The 27,519-nt window shown below is 40.2% G+C and overlaps 2 protein-coding genes across 7 annotated transcripts in view; one reads left to right on the top strand and one right to left on the bottom strand.

Annotated features, from left to right (window-relative positions):
* Positions 1-1,264, bottom strand: part of TRAF3IP1 (TRAF3 interacting protein 1) — a 93,889-nt gene extending 92,625 nt beyond the window's left edge. Inside the window, exon 1 of the mRNA XM_081945685.1 lies at positions 1,088-1,264. Coding sequence (XP_081801811.1) covers positions 1,088-1,210 — 123 coding nt within the window. The 5' untranslated portion in view covers positions 1,211-1,264. The remainder of the gene's footprint in view (positions 1-1,087) is intronic.
* A 106-nt stretch (positions 1,265-1,370) lies between these two features.
* LOC309388416 (UDP-glucuronosyltransferase 1A1-like) lies at positions 1,371-26,195 on the top strand. Of its 6 annotated transcripts, none has more exons than XM_081945697.1 (7): positions 1,385-1,463; positions 9,284-9,324; positions 10,064-10,270; positions 11,020-11,151; positions 13,938-14,025; positions 15,080-15,299; positions 24,916-26,195. In XM_081945697.1, the coding sequence occupies exons 2-7, from the start codon at positions 9,319-9,321 to the stop codon at positions 25,211-25,213; spliced, it is 951 nt and encodes a 316-aa protein (XP_081801823.1). In that variant the 5' UTR covers positions 1,385-1,463; positions 9,284-9,318; the 3' UTR covers positions 25,214-26,195. The 6 variants fall into 6 exon arrangements, with proteins under 6 accessions (XP_081801822.1, XP_081801823.1, XP_081801825.1 ...); XM_081945699.1 differs by having other exon boundaries at positions 1,449-1,463; positions 9,287-9,324; XM_081945698.1 differs by lacking the exon at positions 1,385-1,463 and adding an exon at positions 2,313-2,345.
* The last annotated feature ends 1,324 nt before the right edge of the window (positions 26,196-27,519 follow it).

The following is a 27,519-nucleotide window of genomic DNA, read 5'->3' on the forward strand; positions in this document are numbered from 1 at the left end:
AAAACATTTTCCCATTACATAAAGGATATATAAATATAGATTAAGCCTCTTAACATCTTATCAAAAAGTGAGGTGACTTGCAGAGGACTTTACGGCATACTCATGATGTCGTAAAATATTATAAGTGTAACATTCATATATCAATCACAGTCTATTGGTTTAGTGTAGTTTTAATGTATTAGCTAAGGCACAGTTGGCTGAATTAATCATATAAAAACAAGTTATATTCTATTTAAAAACTATAATGGCTTGGTACTCATAAGAAAAATTCTAGGTAATTATCTCAAGGTTACAGTATATGATTGGGTTTCCAACCCAGCCACTAGCCCACCCAGTTCTTCATAGAGCAAAACCAGATAATCTTTTGCATTTCATACTTGCTTAAATGATAATTCCCTTCTCCTGTGCCTAAATATGATAATTGAAAATGATACACTTGATATGATAGGATACAAAATGTTACATAATGTTCATTCTTACATTATAATATAACTACTTTTATAGATGGAATTAAATCCTCATATCTGTACAGTACAGAACACAATTGTCCCTGAAGGCCTATGTCTTCAACAAAAACAAGCGAAACTTATTCAACACATGAAAAGATGGACGACAAAGCATCACTCATGTTAATGCTGAGCTTCCTTATCTATAAAGCCATAGCTCTATTCTTGAGATTTCAAAACTGTTTAAAATATGTCTTTTACAAACAAGAGCGAAAAGTAAGGATAGCTAAATTTTCCGTCCTTTGTACATGCAACTACTGTTTTTAATCAGTAGTTTGCGGCAACTTTTCTTTCTATCCTTCTTTCTATCCTTGTTATGTTCACGTGATGAACAGCATTTGAGGGATTGACATACACACACCCCTTGGACCATGCAACCTTGGATCAAACGGGATGGAGAAAATATGCCATCCATCTCTCTAAACCTGTCTAATGCCTTAGGGAACGTCTCTATACAACCCTTCCTTCAAAGTTGCACGCCTCTCCTTTGCGGCTTCCTCCTCGAGTTGCCAGGCAACTGGAAACACGACCGACCGTTTCCTCTCCTCCCCCCCTTTCCCCCCTCTTTCGCTTCGCCTGACCTCCCCGATCACGTCGTGCAGGTAGCGGAAAGGGGGCTTGCTGAGAAGGCGCTCTGTAAGAGGCGGTTTTCGAATCACGCGCCCCAGCAACTCCTGTGTACGCCGAATCACGGAACCCTGCATCGCAGACTTCGGTAAGATTAGTCTCTACAAGGCCCAAACTCCCGGTACTGCGCAGACCACACATGCGCACTCCGCCTCCACTGTCGTTGCTACCCAACTTTGCGACCATGGCAACGCGCATGTAGTCTCCACCTCCTTCCTTTCTTCCTATTGGACCGAACGAGCGGAGGCGATGACGTAAGCTACCGAATAGTTGAACAGCAAAGAGCGAAATTAAAATATGACCTAACTGTTGGAAGGAATGGATGCAGAGGTGTGCTCTTCATCTTATTATGAATTTGTCAAACAGATCGCTGATGATTATAACTTTTCTCCTTTTTTGTTTTCGATCTGGAAAAGAGTTTCAGTTGTGAGAAAATATATCTTAAGTAGATATTAAGTAGTGTTGGAAGAAATATCCATCTGGTTCAGTTCCAAGCCAGGAGAAAGGCACTGGAGACAAAATGGAGGCTGATTAGAAAAAGGGTTCATTTATTGATGAAGCAGAACCACCAAGCACATGTGATTCTGGGTAGTTGACCACATGGAGTTTAGAGTGAGGGAGTTTTATACCTTTTCTTGGGCTTTGCACTTGAGCTTCCTGTTTCTGTATAACAACATGTGTTGGCTGTTGTCAGGCTCCCATGGGGCCATGTAGGTGTTATGTAGGGGTCATAGCTGGCTCTGCAGGTTGTCTAAGAAGTTTGGTTGAAGTTTCTGAGAGTGAAACATGTCCTTAGGAGATTATGCAATGTAGTGAGCTCTGTGTTTTAGTGGGTTATTCCTATTATGTCCTGAAGGGTCAAGTCTTAATATCTTCACCCTGGAGCTGAAGGTCTTTTGTTTTGTAGATAGGCTGACCCAGTTTTTCTTAATGGGCACAAAATATCTGCTGGGGGCAGGGAGCTGGAGCTTTAAGTTGTTTTCTCCCTTAAGATTTTTTAAGTTTCTCTTTTAGGGGAAATATTTTAACCTGCCTTTTTAAAATACTCCTCAAAATATTTCATTCTTCTAGAAAGGGGGTAGTGACTTTCCACAATAAATATTAAGAAATGGGCTGTCAATCGACTTTGTGTTACTAAGTTGTATCAGCTAATATAATTATCTTTGCACAGGTTTCCAGTTTAGAAAATGAGATGATCCAAATTTAGAAGAGGTATTTTCTATGTACCTGTTCCGCTTGCTGCTTTTATAATTATTTGCATTAAGATTACTTTTTCTAATAGTTAAAAATGTCCTAATATATTTATTGTGGCTTTTTTGCTCATCAATCAAATATGTTCAATTAATTATTTAAAATGATGAAATGCTGCAGCATTTGATGCTAACTTTACAGGTCACAATGCCCTTAAGATCTGTTTAGTTTAGTGGTTAAAGTACTGTACTCACCTAGAAATCAACAGACTGAGTTCTAGTCCTGCCTTTGGCATGACTGGGTGACTTTGGGTCGATCACTGGCCAACACAATTTGCAGAGTTCTTGTGGGGAAAATAGGAGGATAAAGGAGTATTAAGGTTTGTTTGCTGAGTTATATAATAAGTAATAAAGATGGGATAAAAATCTAATAATAAATAAAACTTATCTATCTGTTCTATTTTTATTTCCTCTCTTTTGTTGCATCTTGTTTTTAGTTTATAAGATTGGGAACAGCAGCATTCTCATTATTTAACTGATAATAAGGTGCTGTGGGAAAGAACAATATGAAAAGTGGGATAAATGAATGAAAAATACATTTGAATAAATTTCAGAGCAGTAAGGAAAACTGACTTTCCCCTAAACTTGATTATTGTAATGCTTTCCCCTTTTCTTGATTATTGTAATGCTTGATCTTTCCTCTTGTAACCAGATCACAAAACAACTCTGGACATCTTGACAACAGTTCTTACTAAGAGGATAATGGCTTTCCTAATTAAAATGATACATTCTAATCAGATTACCAGATTACCTGGGAAGATCCTGGAAAAAAGAATCAAAAAGGGGATCCTCAAACACTTGGAAACAAACAAAGGTGTAATCAGAAGCCAACACAGGTTTGTCAAGAACAGATCATGCGAAACAAATCTTATTTTATTCTTTGACAAAGTGACTAAGTGGACCAATGAAAAGAAGAACTAGGGTAACATGTTAGCAGTGTTCCAATATTTGAGGGCCTGCCACAAAGAAGAGGGGGTCAACAAAAATTGTCCAGTCTCTTCTTAAAAGCCTCCAGTGATGGAACACCACATGTTTCCCAAAGCATCAGAAGACAAGACAAAAAGCAAGATATGAAGGAGGGAGGGGCCACGGCTCTGCCAGCAGACAGGGGGGAGGATGCAACACTCAGAAAACTCAGGTCACAAAAATGAGTTGAAACGTTACTGCAATTGTTGTTATAATGTAATTCCTGGAAGTGATACAAAAGATGATTGAATATATTGATGATTGAATGTAAAAACAAAAAGCTGCCAATGTTTATTCAAATTTTGATGTTTTCTTTTTCTTTTTTGTAAAAGTTGTGAGATTTGGGGGGATTTCTACCTTCCGCATGATGTAGCTGTCAAAATGTTCTATACCTATTTACCCTTTTCCTCAAAACATTTGTAAAAACCAATAAAAATTTTACAATATAAAGAAGACAAGACAAAAAGCAATGGATTAAAATTAATCAAACAATGGATGGAAACTAATCAAGGAGAGAAACAACCTAGAACTAAAGAGAATTTTTCTGACAGTGAAAAAATAAATCAGTGAAATAGTTGCCTTTAGAAGTTGTGAGTTTCAACAATGGAAGCATTGACACATCCAAATATTAGTAGTACGAAAAATATCATTAGATATAAAGATATTTTAAAAGAAAGGGGGGAATTAAAACAAAAACAAGAATTACAGAAACAAGGGCTTGATATAGGATGGTTTCCACAATTGCAAATACAAGCAAGATATGAAAAAGATAAAAGGGAATACGTTTTTAACTTAGGAACTTCAGAGCTGGATAAGATATTTATGGGAACAGAAGAAAAAATAATTAAGAAACTATATAGCTACCTTTTAAGAACTAGCTTAGAAGAAGAAGTGATTAAAGATACAATGTTAACTTGGACAAAGAATTTTGGCCACATGATTGAGCTACAACTATGGGAAAGAAACTATAAATTAACCATGTCAACGGCCTATAAAAAAAACATAAAAAAGGTTCTATAGATGGCACATGACACCCGGAAAATTAGCAAAGATGTCTAAAGACAAATCAGCAAATTGTTGGAAGTGTCAACAAGCAATAGGCTCATACTATCACATGTGGTGGACATGTGCAAAAGCAAGGAAATATTGGACTAAGATAAGAGTATGGTTAAAGAAAATGTTACAACAAGAAATAGAATTTAGACCAGACATATTTTTATTAGATATTATCCCAGAGAAATTCAAGAAAGAGGATAATTATTTGATTATACATGTAACTACAGCAGCAAGAATTGTATTTGCCCAAAATTGGAAATCAAATAAGCTACCAGCAGATGAAGAGATAATAAAAAAGATATTAGATTGTGCAGAGATGAATAGGTTGACAATGAAAATGAAGGATAAAGAGGAATCGGAGTACTTCAACACATGGGGAAGATTCTATGATTGGCTAGAGAAAGGAAACCAGAGAAGAAAATAGGGAGAAGATATAGAACCCAGATGAGGCACTGATAAATAGAAGGGGGGGGAGGGAGAAGGGGAAAACAGAAAAGAAAATATTAAATATATAACTATACAGCCAAAAGCGAGATATAAAGGGGAGAAAAATATAGCTACAATAGATTAGCGAAGGTAAGGGAATAAGAAATGATATCAAATTATATTTAGGTCTGCCGTCCCAAGGAAATATAAACTGAGGCCAGAAAGAGACACCTACAATAATAGAAAAGAAAGAAAGGAGGAGAAATTGAAAGGAAGATGGGGGAAAGAAGAAAGAGGCAAGGAGAGGAGAATGAAAGGGAGAGGAAGGAGAGAGGGTAGGAAGGGGAAGAGGAAAAGGAGTGGGAGAAAGGCAAGGGACGAAGGAAGGGGAAGGAGAGGAAGAGGGAAGAAAGTAGAGAGAAGGGAGGGTGAGAGAAAAGAAAGGGAAAATGAGATGGTGTTACAACAGGAAGAAGGGATGGTAAATAAAGCAACCCAAATTGTATATTACTGTATAACCTATTAAATGAAATAATAAATGTATAAGAATGATAAATGTGCAGAAGAATAACAACTATGTAAATGTATACTTAAAATGCTATGTAAGAGAATTTTTAAAAAAATCTCTCTCAAAAAAAAAGAAGTTGTGGTTGCTCCATCACTGGAGGTTTTTAAGAACAGACTTGTCAACTTTTGTCTGAAATGGTATAGAGCAGTGATGGCAAACCTTTTAGAGACCGAGTGCTCAAACCGCAACCCAAAACCCACTTATTTATCTCAGAGTGCCAACATGCCAATTTAACCTGAACAATGAGGTTTTAGTTTAGAAAAACAACTCATAACAACTTCCCCCTTCATTCTTTATTCTTCCTTCCCCTCTTTCTTTTTGCATCCTTGCTCTCTTTCCTTCTTTTTCTTTGCCTTTCCTCTCCCTTCTTGGATGCTGAAATGCAAAAGGGGTACTATTCCTTGCCTTTTAATCAAATGCGACTTTTGCTAGTAGTTTGTGGCCACTTAAAAGACTGAGAACAAACCAGGCTCAGTTTATTCCATGCTTGCATTTCATGGGGACAGACTACAGTACAGCATAACTCAAAATGATGGCTCTGATAGTTGATCAGAGCTCCTCTGTTTTTTTATGTGCAACAGCTTTAGCATTTAAGTACAGAACTAAGTTAGTTGCTTTTCTATTAATACACAATAATTCTTAAAAGAGCTCTTCCATGGTCTAATTCAGACTGGAAATATAGCAAAGGAAACTATTTTTCCCCACTTGCTTTTTCCTCTTTTCTCCACTGGAAATAGCTGTTTGCAACACACAAGGAGGGTATACTTTCCTGAGAGCTCACAATTCAAGTATACCAATGTGCCCTTGAGGTATTTCAGGATGGGAAGGCCATGTGGGTCCTAGCGATAGAACAGACCCAAGACCTCCCCAACCCACTAAGATACCTCCTGCTTTTCCCTCCCTTCCTACAACAAGAACTCAAAGAAGTCAAATGACTAGGAAGTCAAATTAAACTCACTTACTTTGCAAACATCTGTCTCCTCTCTTGTTTCTCTGTTTTTTTGCCTTTGAAGAAGGGAGAGGTGGCTGGGAAATTCTTTTAGTGCCGAGAATGTACTCTCCTGGGTGCTATAATATTGTGCAGATTCAGGCACCTATCTCTTGCAGAGTCAGGGACCCAGAAACTTTCATTCTAGATTTGTGCACGAGGCTTTCCAGGTTCAAAATGGGGTGCGGAATGTGCAGGGTTTTTTTTTTCCGTTTTGGCCCTGGAAAGCCTCCTGCAACAAACTGGAAGCAAACAAACCCTGCAACTGTTTGAAGGCTGAAGGAAGCCTCCAACTGAGCAAGGAAGCACTGCAGGGCCAGGCCATTCACACTCACTTCCCGCCAGAGTTTGCTGCACAATGCACACACCCACACACCCACATGCACCACCCCCTACATGCTCACGCGTCCTCTGCCCTGGCCCTCAGCATAGGCCCGAAAACCAGCTGGCCGGCAGGAGGCGCGCCTGCATATGTATGTTAGTGGAGCTGGGCTGGGGCAGGTGGCATGCCCACAAAGAGGGCTCTTCATGCCACCTGTTGCACGCATGCCATAGGTTCGCCATAGGTTCGTCATCATGGGTATAGAGCACATGCGCGCGCTGGCCAGCTGAGCTCACCCTTTTTTAAAGCCATTTTTCGCCCTCCCCTAAAGAGTCTTCCCCCCCGGCCCCCTCCCAGAGGCCCTCTGGAGGCTTCATGAGCTTCCCTGAAGCCTCCAGAGTGCAAAAATCCGGCCCTACGGGCAAACTGGAAGTTCGGGAACGTACTTCCTGTTTGCTCGGAGGGTCGTTTTGACTGCTCCCGAGGCTTCAGGGAAGCCTCCCGAAGGTCCCTGAAGCCTTTGGAGCGCTCAAAACGACGCTCCGAGCAAACCGGAAGTGACTTCTGGTTTGCTCGGAGGGTCGTTTTGACTGCTTTGGAGGCTTCAGGTAAGCCTCCTGAAGGCCCCTGAAGCTTCCGGAGGGCTTCCAGGGGGTGGGGGGGCTGTTTTTGCCCTCCCCATGCTCCTATAAAGCCTGGGGAGGGCGAAAAAAGCATGGAAAAATCCGGGGGGGTTGCGCCTGTCCGCGCATGCACACTGGGGGTTTGCGCATTGCATTATGGGTGCGACACGCCTGCACACGACCCCCCTGCGCTCCCTCCACTTATGGCACGCGAGCCAAAAAAAAGGTTCGCCATCGCTGGTATAGAGTCTCCTGGTTGTGCAGGATGTTGGACTAGAAGATCTCCAAGGTCCAACTCTGTTATTCAATTGTTTTCTATGAGCTGTAGCTTACAGATTTTCTTCAAGGGTAACTCCATGTAAAGCATGGAGAGCCTCCTGATTGATGTGAAAGGTGCACACAATAAACCTGGTACACATGATAAGCCTGTGAATTTTTAAAGAAATGATCTGCTGGTTTGATATAATGAAGGATTTTGACAAATAAGTACTCCCTGTTATTCATCAAACCTCTCTGGACAAATTATAACCTCATAGTTAATCATTTTATTTCATGATTGCCAAAACTATGTAAATGTTGCAAGGTTATTTTTTTCCCTTGGCATCAAAGAAGACTGATTCTGTCTTTTTTTCAATCAATCAAACAGAATAGAGCTGGAAGGTACTTTTGAGGTCTTCTAGTCCAAACCCTGAAGGAGGAGACCCTGTACCATTTCAGACAAGTGACTGTCCAGTTTCTTCTAAAACCCTTCAGTGATGAAGCACCCACAATTTCTGATGTTCCATTGGTTGATTTTCTCACTGTTAGGAAGTTTCTCCTTGATTCCAGATTTCTTCTCTCCTTGATTAGTTTTCTCCCATTGTTTCTCATCCTGCCTGGTACTTTGAAAATTTGCAAAGTTGTGGCAACTTCGCAAATACTGGAATACTGCTATCGTGTCCCCTCTAATCCTTTTCATAATTAGATGCAACATTCCGGGTTTGGCCTTAAGACTTTATAAATATTTTGCATGATTTTGATTCTATGCCTCTGTTTATACAACCAAGGATTGTATTAGCTTTTTTAGCTGCTGCCACGCACTGCTGGCTCATTTAAGTTATCATCTACTTGCTTTTTTCCACATTAAATTTCATTTTGTTGGATAGGACCCATTGCTCAAGTCTGTCAAGATCTTTTTGAATTTATCTTCTGGGGTGTTGGCTATTCCTATCAGCTGAAAATTTGATGAGTTCCCCTTCTATTCCCTCATCTAAGTCATTTATGAAGATATTGAAGTGTACTGGGCCTAAGACAGAACTTTGTAGTACCCTTCTGCTTACTTCCCTCCATGTAGATGTAGTATCATTAGAAGTACTCGTTGAGTATGGTTTGTCAACCAGTTACAAATTCATCAGGTGGTGATGCTGTCTATCCCACATTTTTCTAGCTTACCAAGAAGTAGGTTGTGGTCTACTTTGTCAAATGCCTTGCTGAAGTTTATCTCCACAGCATTTTGCTGGTCTACTAATTTGGTCACTTTGTCAAAGAATGAAATAAGATTGGTTTGGCATGATCTCTTTTTCACAAACCCATTCTGGCTTTTAATTATAGCTGTATTTGTTTCTTGATGTTCACACATCTGTTTTTTGATTATATTTTGCAGTATCTTCCAAGGTATTGATGTAAAGCTAATTGGTCTGTAATTTCCTGGGTCTGTTTTTTTCCTCCTTTTTTGAAGATGGGAACCACATCTGCTGTTTTCCAAACATCAGGTAATTCCCCAGTGTTCCAAGATTTTTGAAAGATATGGTACAATGGTTCTGAGATAACATCTGCCACCTCCTTCAGAACTTTATTTTAAAATGTATTGTTGCATTTGCAGCAAGTCAGTTATTTTGCAAATATCTTAAGGTTTGTTTACTGAATCAACCTTTGACCAGGTTTTAAAATTCCATTACACTTCTCATTGCAGAAGAAATTAAATATTTACAGAAAAGAAAAAGCTGAATGCAAGTAAGTTCTGTTTGATATGCTCGTGTAAAGAACAATGGGTTCTTTACATTCATTCACCTTTGGATTAAAATTCAGCATAATTAGAAAGAATATGCTTCATTATATTTGCCAGCAAGCTACATGGTTTTTATTTACTTTTTTTTTCTGGAAACTTTCATATGGAGGGAAAGTGTTGGTAATACCTATGGATGGCAGTCACTGGCTCAGTATTCAACCAGTTATGGAACGCCTTCAGCACAGAGGACATCAAGTTGTTGCTGTGGTTCCTGATGTTAATTTGCTGATGAAACCATCTGATCATTACACAGTAAAAACATTTGCTGTATCCTATTCAATGGAATATTTGACAACAGAAGTTCAAAAATTGGGTTATACGATTTTTGTACATCAGCCTTTCCTGGCAAGAATTACTCAGACATTTGCAAGAATAAGGAATATTACAATGTTTTACTTAGATAACTGCAAACAGCTTTTGTACAACCAAGATTTGATTACTTACCTTCAAGATAGCAAATTCAATGTTGTAGTTATGGATCCAGTGTCTCCATGTGGTCAAATTGTGGCTGAATATTTATCTATCCCTTCTCTTTTCTACTTACGTGGAATTCCATGTGGTTTAGATTCTGAGGCAACTAAGTGTCCAAACCCACTTTCCTATGTCCCCAAATTCTATACAGGAAGTACTGATCATATGACATTTAATCAACGTGTAAAAAATTTTTTACTTGGCTCATTTCAGTTCATGGTGTGTTACTTTGTTTACTCACCATTTGAAGTTTTGATCAAGGAATTCCTGCATCGAGATATGACAGTACTGGAGCTATATAGCCAAGCTTCAATTTGGCTTCTCCGCTATGACTTCGTATTTGAATACCCAAGGCCTATCATGCCAAATATGATTTTCATTGGGGGCATAAACTGTGCAAAGGATAATCCATTAACACAGGTTTGTTTTTTTGTTTTTTATAGTCATATATTCTTCAAGGTGTCAAATTAAGATTGAAATATTTTGACAAAATTGGGACAGTCAATACCAAACTATCAAGTGATATTTGCCAGAGTATGAAAGAGTCTGATAATTGAGTAAACTGGCCCGCTTAAGCATGCTTTACTCACAAAAGCGATACTATTCTAATAAATACTTTTACAATCGTATTTAATTTGTTCAGAAGCAAAAAAAGAGAAATAAATGAATGGAAGACAGATAGACTTGTGTAATTTTGGGGGAATTAAGGACTAGATTACTAATGATTAGATCCTTAAGAATTCTGAAAAAGGCTCTTTCCAATAATTGTGAAGATCAGACAAAAATTATATCCAGAAATTTACAGTATGTTTCTGAACTACAAAATATAATTAAGCCAACTGATGCTTGCAACATGGATTATTAAAATGTCAACCATAGATTTTAAATATTGGCCTTTTATAATATTAAATTTTATAGTTGATATGGAAAATAATAATGTATTTTAATGAATTAAAGATGACTATTTGGCACTTGAACATTGACTAGACTGAACTTTTTGCCACCACAAACTTTTTGTGTTGTGATTTATATCCCAAATAAGTTATTGTAATTTTATAAATTCTTATCTTTGAATTGAATTATTGTGTTTAACTTTTTGCTAAATTATTTGCATGTCAAACTGTTCAAACTGTTTCAAATAACTTATCTTTGAAATTTTATTTTGATAGGAGTTTGAAAGCATATTGGAGAAATCTGGTAAAGATGGAGTTGTGGTGTTTTCTCTGGGATCAATGCTTTCTAAAATTCAGATTAAAAAAGCCATGGAAATTGCTGAAGGATTGGGAACAGTACCACAGACAGTAAGAAAAACAAATCTAAAATCTATTGTTTATATGAAGATATATCCTCTGTTAAACCAAGTGAGAAACAAGGATAATGGGATAAAATTTAAGGAAAAGAAAGTCAGGATAAATATTACTGGACAAAAATTTCTTGACATAAATTACTTCTTCCTTCATCACAACAAGTGTACATTAAATTATCACCTTTACAATACAAATTATCTCTTCTTTCCATATCCTACAGTATTTGCTTATCCATATCCTAGTTACTTACAAATAGTGCCTTAAAACCTTGTCATTTCAGTCTTGATCAGCAAAAGTCCATTAAGAGTTATCAGAGATAACATATTTTTTTAACATTGATCAAATAAATTTCACATTCCTTCTTTTTACTTTTAGCAATCTTAATATTTAGTCTTCAAATAACGTTCTAAAACTTAATTTATTTTCATATTTTCTTCATTCCTTCTCAAAAAATTCTTCAAAGCTTTAACAAGCTTCTTTTGTAAAACCAATATAGGAAAATTATTCTGATCACTCTCTTGATTTCTTCTTTTCTCTGTCCAGTATTACATCTTTTTCCACATCATTTTGTAGCCTATTATTTTTAAATCCATGTTAAAATCAGTCTAAGTCTTGCTGGAAAAACGTGTTCCTCTCCCATAACATACCGTATATACTTGAGTATAAGCCAAATTTTTCAGCCCACTTTTTGGGCTGATAAATCCACTTCGGCTTATACTCCAGTGAACAAAAAAAAAAAAAATGTGGCTCTTTAAACATTTTAATGCGGCTCTTCTGTGTGCCGGGCGCCCGCTTCCCTCCCTCCTCTCGGGCTTCGGAGGGAAGCTTCTGCATAACCCCGGCGAGTGACAAGTCTCCCAGGCTGTAATTTGCCGAGCTGTACGCGCGTGCCTGTTTTCCACGGTGTGGAGCAGCAGCGAGATTCTGGGCGGCGAGCGATGATTCCGGGGGCCATCAGTGGGGGGGGCAGGGTCCCCCTCGCGTTCCTCATCTTCCCGGATGGCCCCTGGAATCATCGCTCGCCGCGCAGAATCTCGCCGCTGCTCCACGCCGTGGAAAACAGGCGCGTGCGCACAGCTCGGCAAATTAAAGCCTGGGAGACTTGTTGTCACTCGCCTTTGCAGAAGCTTCCCTCCGAAGCGTTCCGAGGGAGGGCTGTAAACTTCCCTCCGAAGTCTTGGGATGTTCTGAGGAGCCCCCCAAGGCAAAACGCCGCTGCCAGGTAGTTAAAAGTACGTCTCTGATTCGTCTCTGTCAGTCTCTCTCTGATTCCCTCTCTCTCTCCCTCTCTCTGTTCCTCTGTCTGTCTGTCTCACTCACACACACACACACTTTTAGCAATTTTATTGTTATCTACCTGTATTTTTATTTTTAAAATTTACCGTGAGCTGCTGCATTTCCCAGCCTCGGCTTATACTCGAGTCAATAACTTTTTCCAGTTTTTTGGGGTAAAATTAGGGGTCTCGGCTTATACTCGAGTCGGCTTATACTCAAGTATATACGGTATTTTAAACACTATCTATAGAGCTAACATTCTCAAAATTAATTTCTGGGTCCATTATTCCAAATGTCCTTCAGTATGCCCAATGTTAAAGTATTTCATTCCATTCTGTATTAGTAAGCAAAATGTAAGTGTTCTTCCCTTTTTAATTGTAATATTTAGTCCCTTCTAGTTCCCTATAGTATTCAACCTTCAAAGTCACATGCTAGTCATGATTTAAAAAAAAATCAAAAGCATTTTACCACAGGAAGGATTCTTATAATTGATTTCAAAATTTTATTTCAAATCCATCTGAAGCCTTAGTCCAGGGGTGTCCAAACTTGGGAACTTTAAGACTTGTGGACTTCAAGCTGGCTGGGGAATTCTGAGAGTTGAAGTCCACAAGTCTTAAAGTTCCCAAGTTTGGACACCCCTGCCTTAGTCCATTTTTTATTTTCCAAAATCAAGATTCTAATAATCCTTCTGCTGTTGATTTAAAAAAATTAAATTCTTGAACTTGTATTTAAAACTTCTTAAATAGAAATTGAAGGAAGCTTACCAGGTCCTATAACTTGTTGATCCAAAGGTTCTTAATAGCTGAAAAGCAATTAAAGTAACAACCAATTTCTGAAAGTGATTAGAAAAGGAAATATGTAAAACTAATGTCCTTTCTTTGGCACTGATCAATTCAAAACTTGCCAAAGATTTATTTCTTGTGGTCTCCTTGCAAGGAACAGTCTGGAGCAATTGTAGGAAATTTCAAATCCTCTCATTGTCCAGAGAGGAATTATAAAGAGCCAGTCTACTCATTGACTCTTCATTCTGTTGTGGTTATCAGCTCTATTTATGGCAGAGCCATCTTCAGTTCACTATTTATTCCTTAGAAGTTGCTGCCCAACATTTAAAAAACAATGATAAATTTAAAGGAAGTGCTACTCTACAAGCAATGGAACAGCACTTTGACATTTCCAGTATTTCATGTCTACATGGGTTTTTAATTTTTCACTGTGGTTTTCCCCCTCAAAGAATCATGGAATGCTGACGTATGGGGTAGACTGGATTAGTATAAAACCCCTTTCAGCTTATATATATATTCTGCAGTTCGAAATGTATTCTTGTCAACTGAAGTTATTATGGGTATTTCAGTTGACAATATCTATTAAAATGATACTTGTTTTGAGTAACTTTCTTGTAGATTAAAATGTTAATAAATCAACTAGTTCAGATTTATGCAAAGATGAATATATTTATTTATTTATTTATTTATTTCATCACTTGCTATATATTTTAATCTGTGAAGGTGTTGTGGAGATATACCGGTGAAGCTCCAATCAATCTTGCCAATAATACAAAGCTGTTTAATTGGCTTCCACAGAATGATCTACTTGGTATGTTTGGGTCAGAAATTAAGGGGCCTTGTTTTTAATTAAGTTTTGATTCTGCTTCCAATCTGTTATGCTGCTAAAAATGAGTAACTTTATATGTATTACCCTACATCAGCTGATACCAAATACTATGAAGAAATGCAAACTTGGATGTATCTATTCCCAAGTTTTTTTGGGGAAAAGCGAAATCATTCCTCATGAAACATTGTATCAATATTATCCTTTAAAACCTAAGGAAAGTGTTGAATCAGACCTAATCTGGCTATTTCTGATGTTGCTCCTGCAAAAGAGTACAAATATAATCAGAGCAAAAACTGATCAATTGACCCAATTTTTCCTGTGAACACTGTTTTCCTCAGATGATTGGGAGAGCTCACCTTCCACTTAGCATAAGGTGCCATTCCTGAGTACAATAAGTAGTATTTTTTCTCAACGCCTTTTCAGGGAAAAAGAATGGATGAATGGGTAGGTGGTGTCTGTAGTTTAAGTACTTTGGCATTTCATTATTATTTTTCTTTTATTTTCAGTGATGGTTAAAAATTCATTTAAAAATGCATAGGTTTCAATAGGCTATGCTAGATTTTTTTGAAGAAGTTCTAAGGTTTAAAACTCTTCTGTTCACTCATGTATATCCCTAAATTAATTACATAAAAACAGCCTGGGTTATTCTTTTTATGCTGCAATACAAGAAATAGAGATTGTGATCAAAAGATTGCTTTCTATCCTTGAGGAGAGTTGAGATCTGCAATAAACAGGGGGATAGTGATAGATAGAGGGTCTTTTTATTCTGTTCTGGAGAAATCCCACCAGACAAGGGACACACATATATGAACTGACAGTCTATAGCTATACTACAATATCCACTGTTGGGGATTATGAAGAGGAAAGAAGTTTCCTCTCATAATTCTTCAATAGTTGTTAATCACATATTAATATTTTCACAATTACTCTTCGATTTATATGCCTCCATTTATAAAAAATCATATGTGATTACCTAGCTTTATAGCTAGCAGAAAAATAAGCATGCTTGTTTTTTCCACCTTCTCACCTTGAACAGCTCATTCAAAAACCAGAGCTTTTATCACACATGCGGGCTCCCATGGGATCTATGAGGGGATTTGCCATGGAGTACCAATGGTATTAATACCACTTTTTGGAGATCAAGCAGACAACGCACTGCGGATAGAGTCTCGAGGAGCAGGAGTAAAGCTGGATGCAGTTAAAATGACATCAAAGGACTTGTCCAATGCACTGAAAACTGTTATTTATGATAAAAGGTAAGTAATAGAAGAGATGTGGTAGGGTTTCTCATAGACATTCCCACTTGCAATACAGATTACTTAGGTGAGAGAAGAGCCCTTTGTATGTTTCGCCACCTTCCTCAGTACAAAGGATGGTGGGCAAGTCCCGCTTTTCGCTTTTGACCCCCTCAACGCTTGCTTGCAGCAACTGGGATCACTCTGGGCAGCACTGATAACAAGCAGAGGCAGAGAAATGGGGCCATCCATTCCGTGCCCGGCAGCTGCTTCAAGCACATTTCAGGTAGCCATGAACCCATCTAGTTCTTGGTCCCTCCCAAGCCACTGAAAGGGAAGAACCTTCAGCTGGAGCAGCCTGGTGCAATTTAATACTTTTAATTTACAAATAAAAAACCCGGTTACTAATACTATGGTACTTCTTCTCTTTCTTCTCTTCTTTGTTGGTCTTGCTTTTTTCTTTCTCCTTTTCCTTGTCATTGTTCTTCTCCTTACTCTCCTCCTCCTGCCCCTCCTTCTTCTTGGTATCTCTGTTGGCACTCTTGTTGATGAAGTTGTGCAGCATTACCACCGAACAGATCAGGTGAGGCAAAGAGTTGCGGGGGGGGTGCAACACCATGGCCCCTGTGCACTCACCATCTCCTGTGCTGGCTACACTCACCCCCTCACCCCACAGCTGGTGCTCTTATAACTAAGGCTTATTTTTGGGGTAGTCACATTCTAACAAATCTAACAAATAGGGCTTAATTTCTGGTTGGGTCTTATTCTCGAAGAAACACAGGATGTTAAAACATTTTAAAAAAGGTATTAGAATTTATTGACTTTAGATTTTTTTTAAAGAAAAGTTTAGTGTTTTAAAATGAATATTTAAAAAGTTTCTCTTGTAGGTTAAAGTATTTGAAAGAGTACAGTGATTTTTTAAAATATAAAGGATAATAGTCTACAAAGATTAATAAGTGTAAATAGAAATATACTGTATATAACTTTCCACAACAAAAAGAAAAAATGGATTTGTTTGAGATTGCGATGTAAATTGTTTTAAACAAAGATATTTTACCTGGTCCTATTTTTTATTGGGATATTGTTTGTGGTTTTTATGCTCAATATAGAAAAAGATGAAATTTAGAGTTTGAAGATTTAATAATTGTATAAGTTATAGAATTGGCTTGCAATAATTGGTAATATAAGAAGTTGAAATTATAACTATATTAATATTTTGCCTTTGTTTTTTTTCTTTTCCCTCTTTTTTCAATTCTTAATTTGTATTTTCTATTACATTCTATGTTATAATAAACTTCAATAAAACACCTTAAAAAAAGAAGTGAAAGACACGGCTTATAAATGTCCATTCAAAAATATACAGTAGAACCTCTGGTCATGACCATAATTCGTTCCATAACTTTGGTCGCAACCCTATTTGGTTGTGACCTGAACCTAACCAAAATTAATGCAGTTGCCACATGTGGGTTGCTGTTGTTTGTAAACAAACAACAGGAAATTTGGCACTTACAAAAAAACCTGATTTGGTCATGGTCAGAAGTGTTCATGACCAGAGGTTCTACTGTATTCCAAAAAGGCTGCTTTTTAATTTTTTAATTTAATTTTATTAAATTTATAGACCGCCCCCTCTGGTGATTGCACCAGAGGTGGGTTTCTGCCAGTTCGCCCCAGATTGGGCAAACCGGTAGTGGTGATGGCAGGAGGCTCTGCCCATCCACCTGGATGCTTCTGCACTATGCAGAGGCGGTGCGTACACAAGCCCCATTAGTGAAATAAATTGAAACCCACCAATGGATTGCACCCCATCTCCCACCTTATGGATGACTCACCAGGCTACTTCAGAGGACCACTCCAAAGTCTCCTTGCAGACTGTCACTGACTCTAGGACTCTACTTAAGCCAGGAGAGTCCTATAAACTTAAGAAATTCAGTTCTCTGTTTGTGAAATGAAGAAACTTCAGTCCAGAAGATAACTTTCTAGGGAAGTCAGTCAGTCATCTTCACTTGAAATCTAGTAATTGCATTTTCTGTAAAAATATTCTCAAAATGGAACAACCCCATATATTTTTTAAACAAAGTGTATTTTCTTAACATATTTTCTTGATATTTAAACAGGAATTCCTCTCAGAATATAAATTAATTTGGAAATAATATTCATTTTGAGAGCAGTCCCCTTTACCCAGAAGATGAGGTATAATGTCTCTCAACTATTCATATCTGAAGACACCTCTTTATGTATTTTATTTACATAACACATTGCTGAGTTGTATCTTTCAGTATGCTCATACCTAAATATTTAATTGTTTTGCTATAAATATAGAACTGATATTTTTTTAATTTAATTTTTTATTTCATTCAGAAAGTTAATATACAAATTCCCCCAAAAGAAAAAATGCAAGCACAAAAACAATTACGGACAAAATATCAAAAAATGTCTATTAAAAACATAAAATATAAAACACATATACATATATTGTCTTCCCAGTTCTTAAGAGAGTCCAGTTTATCACTTATCCAATCTGCCAATTCTAAATCTAAAATCCAGATTGCTTTCAAATTTCTGCTATCGGCCTTCTATTTTTCAGCCAAATTGCTACATCTTCAAATACAGTCCATCCAATTGTAACTCTGATTTGGCTAGAATTGTTTGCATCTGGGTATCCTCTTCAATTGTAATTATAATTGTAATTTTATCAAGCTTTTTACCAGAGTTTTCAATTTGAGCTTGTAGATTAAAAGGCTTTTTTTCCCCAAAGACAACCCACTGGGCTTTATCTTTAAGCTGATGCATTGTTTACATTTTTAATATAGAGCAGACTTCTCTGTATTTGAGATTACACAATCAATGAAAACAATTCCTTTCAAAGACAAAAGTTAAATGTACTGTGACAAAATGGCCACACAAAATATTAAAACAATATTTCTCACAATGAAGGTGTGAAGAAAAAAAAAGGTTAAGTTCCATCAAAACTTTTTTTAAAAATCCAGCTTTGTAAGATTTAAACCCTGTAATGAAACTTGATATAGCTGCAAATCCAATCTGGTAAGTTTCACTATTCAACAAGCTGCCTTCAACTTCCATAGAGAAAGTGAAAGTAGCTCACAGGCAAAAAAAATATACAGTGAAGAAAAGAAAAAAAGTTAACATTAAAATACATCAAGAGGTTAGAGTAAATCAGGCTGTGAGTCAATTAACTTTTAAAAATAAGAATCAAATTAAAAGAAACAAGCTTAAAATGCGCAGTTAAAAGCCAAGGTGTGCTTAAAAATCCGAACAGCTGAGAGGAAAGATGGATACTGAACTCTCCAATAGCTGCTACCAGGAATTGCAACCTCCAGGATTCCTCTTCCTAGGAGTGTCCATGGTCATCCGAGAGTTGTTTTGTGTCATTCCTACTTGCTCCCATTTGAACTAGGGAGTCACTGCCAAGAAACCCACTTTGGCAATAAAATCAGCAGTTCATTAGTAGGAGATACACCACATATGTATGCTACCTTGGAGGACTGTCAAGTCTGCCTCCATTCAAAAATCAAGAAAGGAAACCCCCAACTCCATTGAATTAGAGAAGAGGTACATTTACTAAGTTTGCAATGATAGCAGCAAAACAAGGCAAGATCTGTTTCAAAACGTGCAAAAATTATACATTGAAAATCACCTTAAATCCCTCCCCCCACGGTCCAGCACTGAGTGCCCAATCAATGTCCAGTATAATGTTATGGGGAAGCTCCTCTTCAGGTATTTTTCTCACGTCTGGAGTCTCAGGACAGTTGGCCTTGACTGAGTATAAACAACTCCACCGAAGAGTGCCACAATTCATGAATGCAAACCTACCTTTTAGTTCTCATGGGATTAGTACACACCAGCTGACTTCCCCATCCTAAGCTCTCATGCCCCACTCTCCGTTTCTATGGCAGCCAATGACAAACACACTGCAGAAACCTATTGTTAAGATTCCGACTGATGCCCCAACAAAAGCAGGAACCCCAAGCCATTTATCAAGAAAAATCCGGTTGTTTATTAGGACCACAATGTGGGCACAAACTAAGTGAATCCAACTCTGACTTCACCCAGTTTGCACCTTGCCTCTGACCCTGTTTCCCCTCCCCCCCAAGGTGTGTCACCAGTCACATTTCCCAACGAAGCAATTTCATGAGTCATAGAAGTCTCTCTCTCCAGTCATTGCGGATCTCTGTGGAGATTGCCTTGACTTCAGGCGGCTGGGATGCGTTTTGTTTTGACTGAAGGGTGAATTCCTCAGTGCAGCTGCGAGGTGCGATTTCCTATCCCCCTGCCTGATCATTGTCAGCTGGAGTTCCCCCTCCCACGGCTGGATAGGGTGGCAGTCTACTGGCTGGAGTGCTTTTTGGGATTTGGCGGCACACCCGGGGCCTCGTTCCAGTCACGCCCTGGGTGGTGGCTCTGGCTTGGGTTTTGGAGCTGGAGTTGTGCAAGTCGATGCAAAGCGGCTTATCCCTCCGCATCTGTAGCATTTCAACTGGTCTTGAGGGAGGGTTGGTCTTGGGGCCAGCTCGGTTGCCGCAGTATCCCATTGGCCAGGTGGACTAGGATCTGGTTGTCCCCTCTCTTTGGGACCCAGCTGCTTCCACATGTCATTGATATGCAAACCACAGTCAATCTTTATGGCTACTCAAAACCAGTCAGAGACTTGGTTGGGGATTTCCCGGTAGGTGGTGGCTTGCTAATTTGTTTGTCTAGACTTTCTCTGAAAAAGTGGACAAGTAGCTCTTCCAACCAGGGTGGTAGTTTCCCATGACCCTTCTGAACTCAGGGATGTGTTCTTTAATGGGTCGCCCTCTCTGCTTTAAATTCTGAATCTCATCCCCGCATATTGATCCTCCTCTACCTCCTCAAATCTGGCTTCTAGCTCTTGCAGGAATTCATCAATGTCCTGCAGTTGGGGGGCTCTCCTCCAGGGGTGGGTTCCTGCCAGTTCTAACCTCTTCTATAGAAGAGGTTCCACAAATCTACAGTGCCGTTTAGAACTGGTTCCAGCTCCTTCCCCCGCCCATCCATACATCATCAAGGTGAAGAGCGAGAGGAGGAATTCTGGGAGTTGAAGTCCACAAGTCTTAAAGCTGTCAAATTTGAACACCTCTGGGGTTTTTTCCTAAAGGGTTAGGGGTGCAAGGGTCTTGTAACTTGACAGCTTTAAGACTTGCACACTTCAATGCCAGAGTTCCTGAGCCAACATGACTGGAGGAGGAATTCTGAGAGTTGAAGTCCACAAGTCTTAAAGCTGTCAAGTTTGAACACTCCTGGGTTTTTTTTCTAAAGGGTTAGGGGTGCAAGGGTCTTGTAACTTGAAAGCTTTAAGACTTGAGTGCTTCAAATGCCAAAGTTTCTGAGCCAACATTTTGGTTGCTAAGCAAGAGTGCTGTTAAGTGAGTTTCACCACATTTTACAAGTTGGCCATGCCCACCCAGTCACATGGCCAGCAAGCCACTCCTACAAAGCAGGCCACACCTACAGAAGAGGTTTAAATTTTTTTTGAAACCCATCAGTGCTCTCCTCCTATGGAGGGCTGCTAGCCATTCTCCCTCTAATCCCATGGTGATGGCATTCACCATGGCTCTATGTGATAGGTAGAGGTGTCCATAACAATCTAGGTGGACTCCAGTGGAGTCAAGGAATAGATTTAGTTGATCTGGGTCCCCTAAATCGAGGTGGCTCATTCAACACTGTCTCTGTCTTGTCTTGTTGGGCCTCCTCTACCTGTGCTTGGTGTGCTTAGCAGTCTCCATCAGTTCTAGCTCGTAGAGAGGGGGTTTGCCCTGCCTGGGCAGTTTGCTTGTGGCACGAGAGAGCCACTGAAGGCAGCCTTAAGCTCAGTTATCTTCTGGTGGATGGAAAAGGAAGGCTGCATTCTCGTCTGCATCTCCATTTTTGGGCAGGGTGTGCGCATGGGCATCCTGGGATTGCTCTGTGGTTAGGTAGAGCTTAAGCATAGGGCTGGCTAATTGGAGCTAAGCATGTTGGATCGGGCTTCTCACTTCAGGGAGTTTGATTGTACCCCCCCCCCCCATCTCTCTTCCCCTTTCTTTTGGACGGCACAACAGCCCCTCATTGCGAAGGGTGTCCTGGTCGAATTTCTTCCTCAATTGCTCCAAGGATTCACCTCGGGTCCCAAGTAGGGATTTTTGGGTTCTGACCTCTTCTTACTCCTTCATCCATTTCAATCTTCCTAGCTCACTTATGGGTCGCCTCAAACAATGGGAGCTAGGGTAGGAGAATTCAACCTCAACTGCTTTAGATACTTTTTCCCATCAATACGCATCCCTCTCTGCTTCAGTCGCTGAGGCGGGCATCCCAGACATCTCGGTTTCCATGGTCAGAGACGGCTGCACTTGGGTTCCTATTGGGCTGCTGGTTACTGGACTTCCCTGGCTCGGAGTAAGACCTACCTCCTCCTGGGTTGCCAGGAACAGGCTTTCTTCAGAGATTCCACCTTCTGCCATGGTGGCCTGAGTTTCTCTCCATGCACCCCAGGTATCGGAGAACAAGTGGAGAGTTCGGTCTCAGGAATCCCAGTTCATTTTGGTTAGTTTTCTGAGAGTTGGCTTGATGTCAAGGTTTCGACTGAGGCCCTAACAAAAGCAGGAGCCCCAAGCCATTTAGCAAAAAAAATCTAGTTGTTTATTCGCTGCCATGTCAGCACGAACTAAATGAACCCAACTCTAACTTCATCCAGTTCGTGCCCTCTTTTCGTTCCATCGCCTCCCTGAAAAATGAAATCCCCTCTGGGGGGTGATATTACCCAGGTTAAGAACCACTGTTCTAGACAACTCAACAAAATGAGGAAGCTGTTTAAAATTTATTATTATTTATTTATTCTTCGCATTTCTAAACCGCCCCCTCTCCCAAAAAGGGACTCGGGGCGGTGTACAGTCGACACAACAAATAACAGATAAAATACAAATATAAATATAACTATAAATATACGTATATATGTGGAGGAGGTTAAAATTAAGAGTACTGTACAGAAGAATAAATATGGCTCTAAAAGCCCTAAAATCAATTAAAATTAAAACATTAAAACATTACCCTTAAAATAACCAGTTGAGAGTATGCTTCCAGGAGTGCATAGTTGTAACATTTATAATTATGCCAGGCCAGCTAATCGGAACAGGTGAGTCTTCAATTTTTGTCGGAAGGAGCGGAAGTCCAAGGTGGTTCTAATGTCGGGGGGGAGGTCATTCCAGAGGGTTGGGCCCATCACAGAGAAGGCTCTACTCCTTGGCGCCGCCCGCTGGCATTGCCTAGTGGACGGCACCTGGAGAAGGCCCTCCCTGTGAGAGCGGATTGGCCGCAGGGATGTATGTGGGAGGATGCGATCCCGCAAATAACTAGGTCCTGTGCCATGGAGCGCTTTAAAGATAGTAATCAGGACCTTGAAACGCACCCGAAAAACCACAGGTAGCCAGTGCAGCTCGCGCAGGAGCGGTGTTACGTGGGAGTATCTAGACCTCCCCATGATAACCTGTGCGGCCGCGTTCTGGACTAGCTGCAGTCTCCGGGCGCGTCCCAAGGGAAGCCCCATGTAGAGAGCATTACAGTAGTCTAGGCGAGACGTCACCAGTGCATGAGTGACTGTGCGTAGGGCATCCCGGTCCAGTAGGGGGCGCAATTGGCGCACCAGGCGAACCTGGTGGAACGCCCCCCTAGCCACGGCTGCCACATGGTCATCCATTGACAGCCGGGCATCTAGGAGGACGCCCAAATTGCGCGCCCGTTCCACAGGGGGCAGTAGCTCGTCCCCTATGGCCAGCGATGGGGTCAGCTGGCTGAACCGAGGTGCCAGAAGCCACAGCCACTCAGTCTTGGAGGGGTTGAGTTTGAGTCTGTTGTCCCCCATCCAGACCCCGACGGCTTCCAAACACCGGGACATCACTGCGACAGCCTCGTTGGGGTGGTTTGGGGTTGAAATGTACAGCTGTGTATCATCAGCGTACAGATGGTATTCAACCCCAAAACCACGGATGATCTCGCCCAGCGGCTTCACATATGCATTGAACAGAAGGGGCGAGAGGACCGCCCCCTGCGGCACCCCACAAGAGAGTGGCCTCGGGGTCGATCTCTGCCCCCCTGTCAACACATATTGCATCCAGCCGGAGAGGTAAGAGTCGAACCACCGTAACACGGTGCCTCCGACTCCCATCCCCTCCAGCCGGCGCAGAAGGATACCATGGTCGATGGTATCAAAAGCCGCTGAGAGATCTAATAGGACCAGGATAGAGGAACAACCTCTATCTCTGGCCCTCCAGAGATCATCAACTAACGCGACCAAGGCTGTCTCCGTGCTGTGCCCGGGTCGGAAGCCGGACTGGCGTGGGTCTAGATAATCGGATTCATCGAGGTGACGTGGAAACTGCTGCGCCACCACATTCTCAACAACCTTCGCCAAAAATGGGAGGTTGGAGACTGGACGATAATTAGCTAGCTCCATTGGGTCGAGTGAAGGCCTCTTGAGTAAGGGCCTCTCCACCGCCTCTTTCAAGACAGTAGGTAAGGATCCCGCACCCAACGAGGCGTTCACCAGGCCCAGAAGCCAGCCTCGTGTCATATAAATGCTTGATCTGAAGAGGCCCAGTGCTATTGTATCTTCTTTTAAATAGCAGAGAATAATGCATACTTCCAGAAAGCCACATCAATTTTAACAGCTTCTGTACAAGTATAGTCTGAAATATAACAGTGTCCTGTTGTCTAATTAGACCCGACTTAGTCATGTTTGGAGTAGACCTATTTAAATAATTGGGAGGAGTTAGTGTGACTACATTTAAGAAAACTTTCTGGCACTAATATTCTCCCATAATGTACATTTCTCCAATTATTTGCTATTTCTATGGATCAGGCACACATGCACAGAAATACACCACAAACAGTATATATTGTCTCTACTGTTTGCTGTTTGTTGCAAGGAAGCAAATTGCTGGGAGGCAGATTTTTTCCCTTGTTTTCCTCCCCAAAAGCTAGGTGTGTCTTGTACTTCGGAGCGTCTTATACTCAGAAAAATACAGTACATCAAGAAATTGCAGCTTTCTGCAATAACACCAGTGGAAATGCAAAAAACTGCGCTACTCAGAACATTGTACGTTTTAAGAAGATACTTGGTTGATATCTAGGATGCTGGCATCAACCCGTATCAACCATCAGCACCAGTCAATTATATTTGTGATACATTTTTAAATGTTCAGTTGATTGAGTTTCAATTGATTGCGTTTCATGTTTAATGAATAAAAGATAACAACAACTTGGATAGGAGGTTACTAGGAAATCCCATATTAGACTAGCCTGAATTTTTTTTAAAAAAATCACAAAGGAAGGTAGTGGAAAGCCATTTCTTTATTAAAACTTGCTCTTAAAGTGAGATAGGGAGCATATGAATTTAGAAAATAAAATAATAAAATAAAACAGTAAAATAAAATGCAACTACACTGATGTGTCCATGAATTGAACTTTGAGATTTTATATGTGCATAGATATTGACACACTTATTCCCCTATCATGTATATGAAGAGGACTGAGCCATCAACCATGCCTTTTTGTACTTTATTTCTCTATGTATCTTTTTATTGGAGAGGATTTTAATTAAACTCTTACTATTTAATAATACTTTTAGGTATAAAGAGAACATTCAGCGTCTTTCATCTCTTCACTTAGACAGACCTGTTGAACCTCTTGATCTGGCAGTTCATTGGGTGGAGTTTGTCATGAAGCACAAGGGAGCTCCCCATTTGCGGCCAGCAGCTCATGACCTCAACTGGTTCCAGTACTATTCTATTGATGTCATTGTCCTCCTTTTGGCTGCAACATTCCTTTTCCTGTTTATCTCACTGAAAGGTTGTCTTTTTTGCTGCAAGAAGTGTTTCTGCAAAAATGCAAGATTAAGCAAAAGAAGTAAGTCAAAATCCCAGTAATGAAAAAAAAAGTCAAATCAAAATGAGGTAGTGTATTCTATTATTTTTTAAACAGTTTTATACCAATTCTCACACAAGAATGATAAAGAAAGGGTTCTTGTTTTTGTTTGTAAGTGGCAATGAAGCATAGAAGAGTAAGGTGGTCTCCTTTGATGCCTCCAATCAAAAGTATCTCTTTTCTCTGCCTGACAACCTTACTTTGATGGAAATGTGCTCTTATGCAAAATGTCTTGAAAAGACTGTTTTGGTTTTCCTAAAATTGGACACAACAGTCCTTTGTAAAACCAGGTTAAAATGTGTTTTGTCAATGGTTTGATTAAAGTGAAACACCTCTTGAACAGAACCTGAATCAGAATCTTCAGGTGATCTTTTAAATCAAGCAGAAAACACAAATCATTTGAATCATTTACAGCCTATATTAACATATTTGAGGGAGCTAATAGCCTATAAATATGTTTTGCAACTCTTGTAGTTTGTGAAGCTCTTGAGAAATCAGCTTTATTCCTAATTTGTCTTCTGTCAAGGTCCCAACTGACGAACCCAACCAAGCAAGCAGACATGAATCTTTCCGGTCTCTTTCTACTAAGCTTTATTTAATATATCATATTGGCACAGATTGAAGCAAACCAACTCTGATTACCCCCTCCCCCCCAATAGCTGTATAGTTAAAAGATTCAAATTTCCATCCCCTCATTAATTCAAATTACATTGCCCAATCAGCAGTCCGAATATTGTTTGGCAATGGCCCAGGCCTTAGTGACCCAGGTGGAACGGCCTTGATTCCCATAGAACTGGCTTCTTGTTGATATCTGCTGTCTGGAGCCAGCATTCCACAGGTAGCTCCCTTCCCCCCTCAATCTCTGTGGCAATTGAGAAGCAGCAATGGTTGAAATCAGCACAATTTCTCTTTGAAGTTGACAGTCGGACCCCCCCTAATGAGTGGAAGGTACCTGAAGGATATTAAGCACATATATTAACCCCTTTTCGGTTTTATCCTCCCTCCCCCTCCCAGTAAGAGTCCTAGGGCTTCTATGGATATTTTTAATGAAATTCCTCACTAGTCTTATCGGCTTTTACATTTTGAGCCTTCACCCACCACGCCTTTGACATTGGGAAACCTCTCCATTACACTAGGTATTGTAATTTTCCTTTGTAAGGCCTAGAATCTAAGCTTCTCTTGATTTCATAAGGCTCTTCATCTTCCACTAATACTAGTCCAGGAGCCCTCCCCTCAGCCAGCCTCAGCCCAGATCCTACTACTGGTTTAAGCAAGCTGCAATGAAACACTGGATGCATTTTTCTTAGCAATTGGGGGAGCTTGACTCCACTGTGACTGGATTAATCACTTTCACAATGGGGAATGTCCCTGCGTACTTGGGACCCAGTTTCTTGCAGGGTAGCTGTAACTTCAAATACTTCGTTGATAAATATACCTCCTCTCCTACCCCGAGGAGCCCCTGAGGTGACCATTTTTATCTGCCTGTACTTTTTGATTCTTTTTAGCTTTGGCCAATGCTCTCTTTATGTTCTCCCATACACCTTGCAGAGAACTTACCCACTCTGTCAGACTTACTGACAAAGGGAGCTTCCAGGGGTATTCTGGCATGGGGACAAAATATACCCCCATGGCAACTTTGAATGGGATGAAACCTGTACTACTACTGTGTTTCTGCAAAAATAAAATCTGGTCTTACTTTCTTTTAGACCCCGAAATAAGCACTACGACTTATTTTTGGAAGTGTCTTTTTCACATACAAGAAGCAGCGAGCACAGGGGCCAACAGGATTGGGAGTGCTGCTACTTCCTATTAGACTTCCTGCTATTATTTCCTATTAACTTCCTCAGATGGGGTCGAAGTGCCCACCCTTGGTTTTGGGGCCTGGCAGATCTCTATGACCTCATCACATTTCAGCACTGTGTAGCTTTCGGCATGGCTTTTGTAGGCTTTCCAGCCATGGGATGGTCACTCTTCCTCACCAGGGTTTTTGAGCAGCACTCGGCTGTGTAGTGGCCTTCCTTCCCACACTTGAAACAGGTGGTCAAGCGCTGCGCAATTGCTTGCAACTTGGTAGGTTCCCTCTTCCTCTTGGGCGGGGACCTCTTCCAGACTTGGTCGGACTGGTACTTGTTCCTCTCTTGGTCAATTTCTGTTTCATCTGCTAGGACATACCAGGCATGGAGGTGATTTGAGGTTCTGCGAGCGATGCAGACTTGGTAGAGGTCATTGTTTAGCCCATCTTTAAAACAGCTCACCAGGATATCTTCTGGATAGTCCACATGACAGGCCAGGCCCTGGAACTCCTGGT

The sequence above is a fragment of the Natrix helvetica genome, assembly GCF_964273705.1.
Source record: "Natrix helvetica genome assembly, chromosome: 2".
Taxonomy (NCBI): domain Eukaryota; kingdom Metazoa; phylum Chordata; class Lepidosauria; order Squamata; family Natricidae; genus Natrix; species Natrix helvetica.

What these genes read in the sequence shown, in the direction of transcription:
- LOC309388416 (XM_081945695.1), top strand. Translation starts at nt 9,416, where the DNA reads ATGCTTCATTATATTTGCCAGCAAGCTACATGGTTTTTATTTACTTTT. An exon ending in AACCATCTGATCATTACACA is followed by an intron (nt 9,632 to 10,063) that starts GTAAAAACATTT and finishes GGCTCATTTCAG; the next exon opens with TTCATGGTGTGTTACTTTGT. An exon ending in TCCACAGAATGATCTACTTG is followed by an intron (nt 14,026 to 15,079) that starts GTATGTTTGGGT and finishes CACCTTGAACAG; the next exon opens with CTCATTCAAAAACCAGAGCT.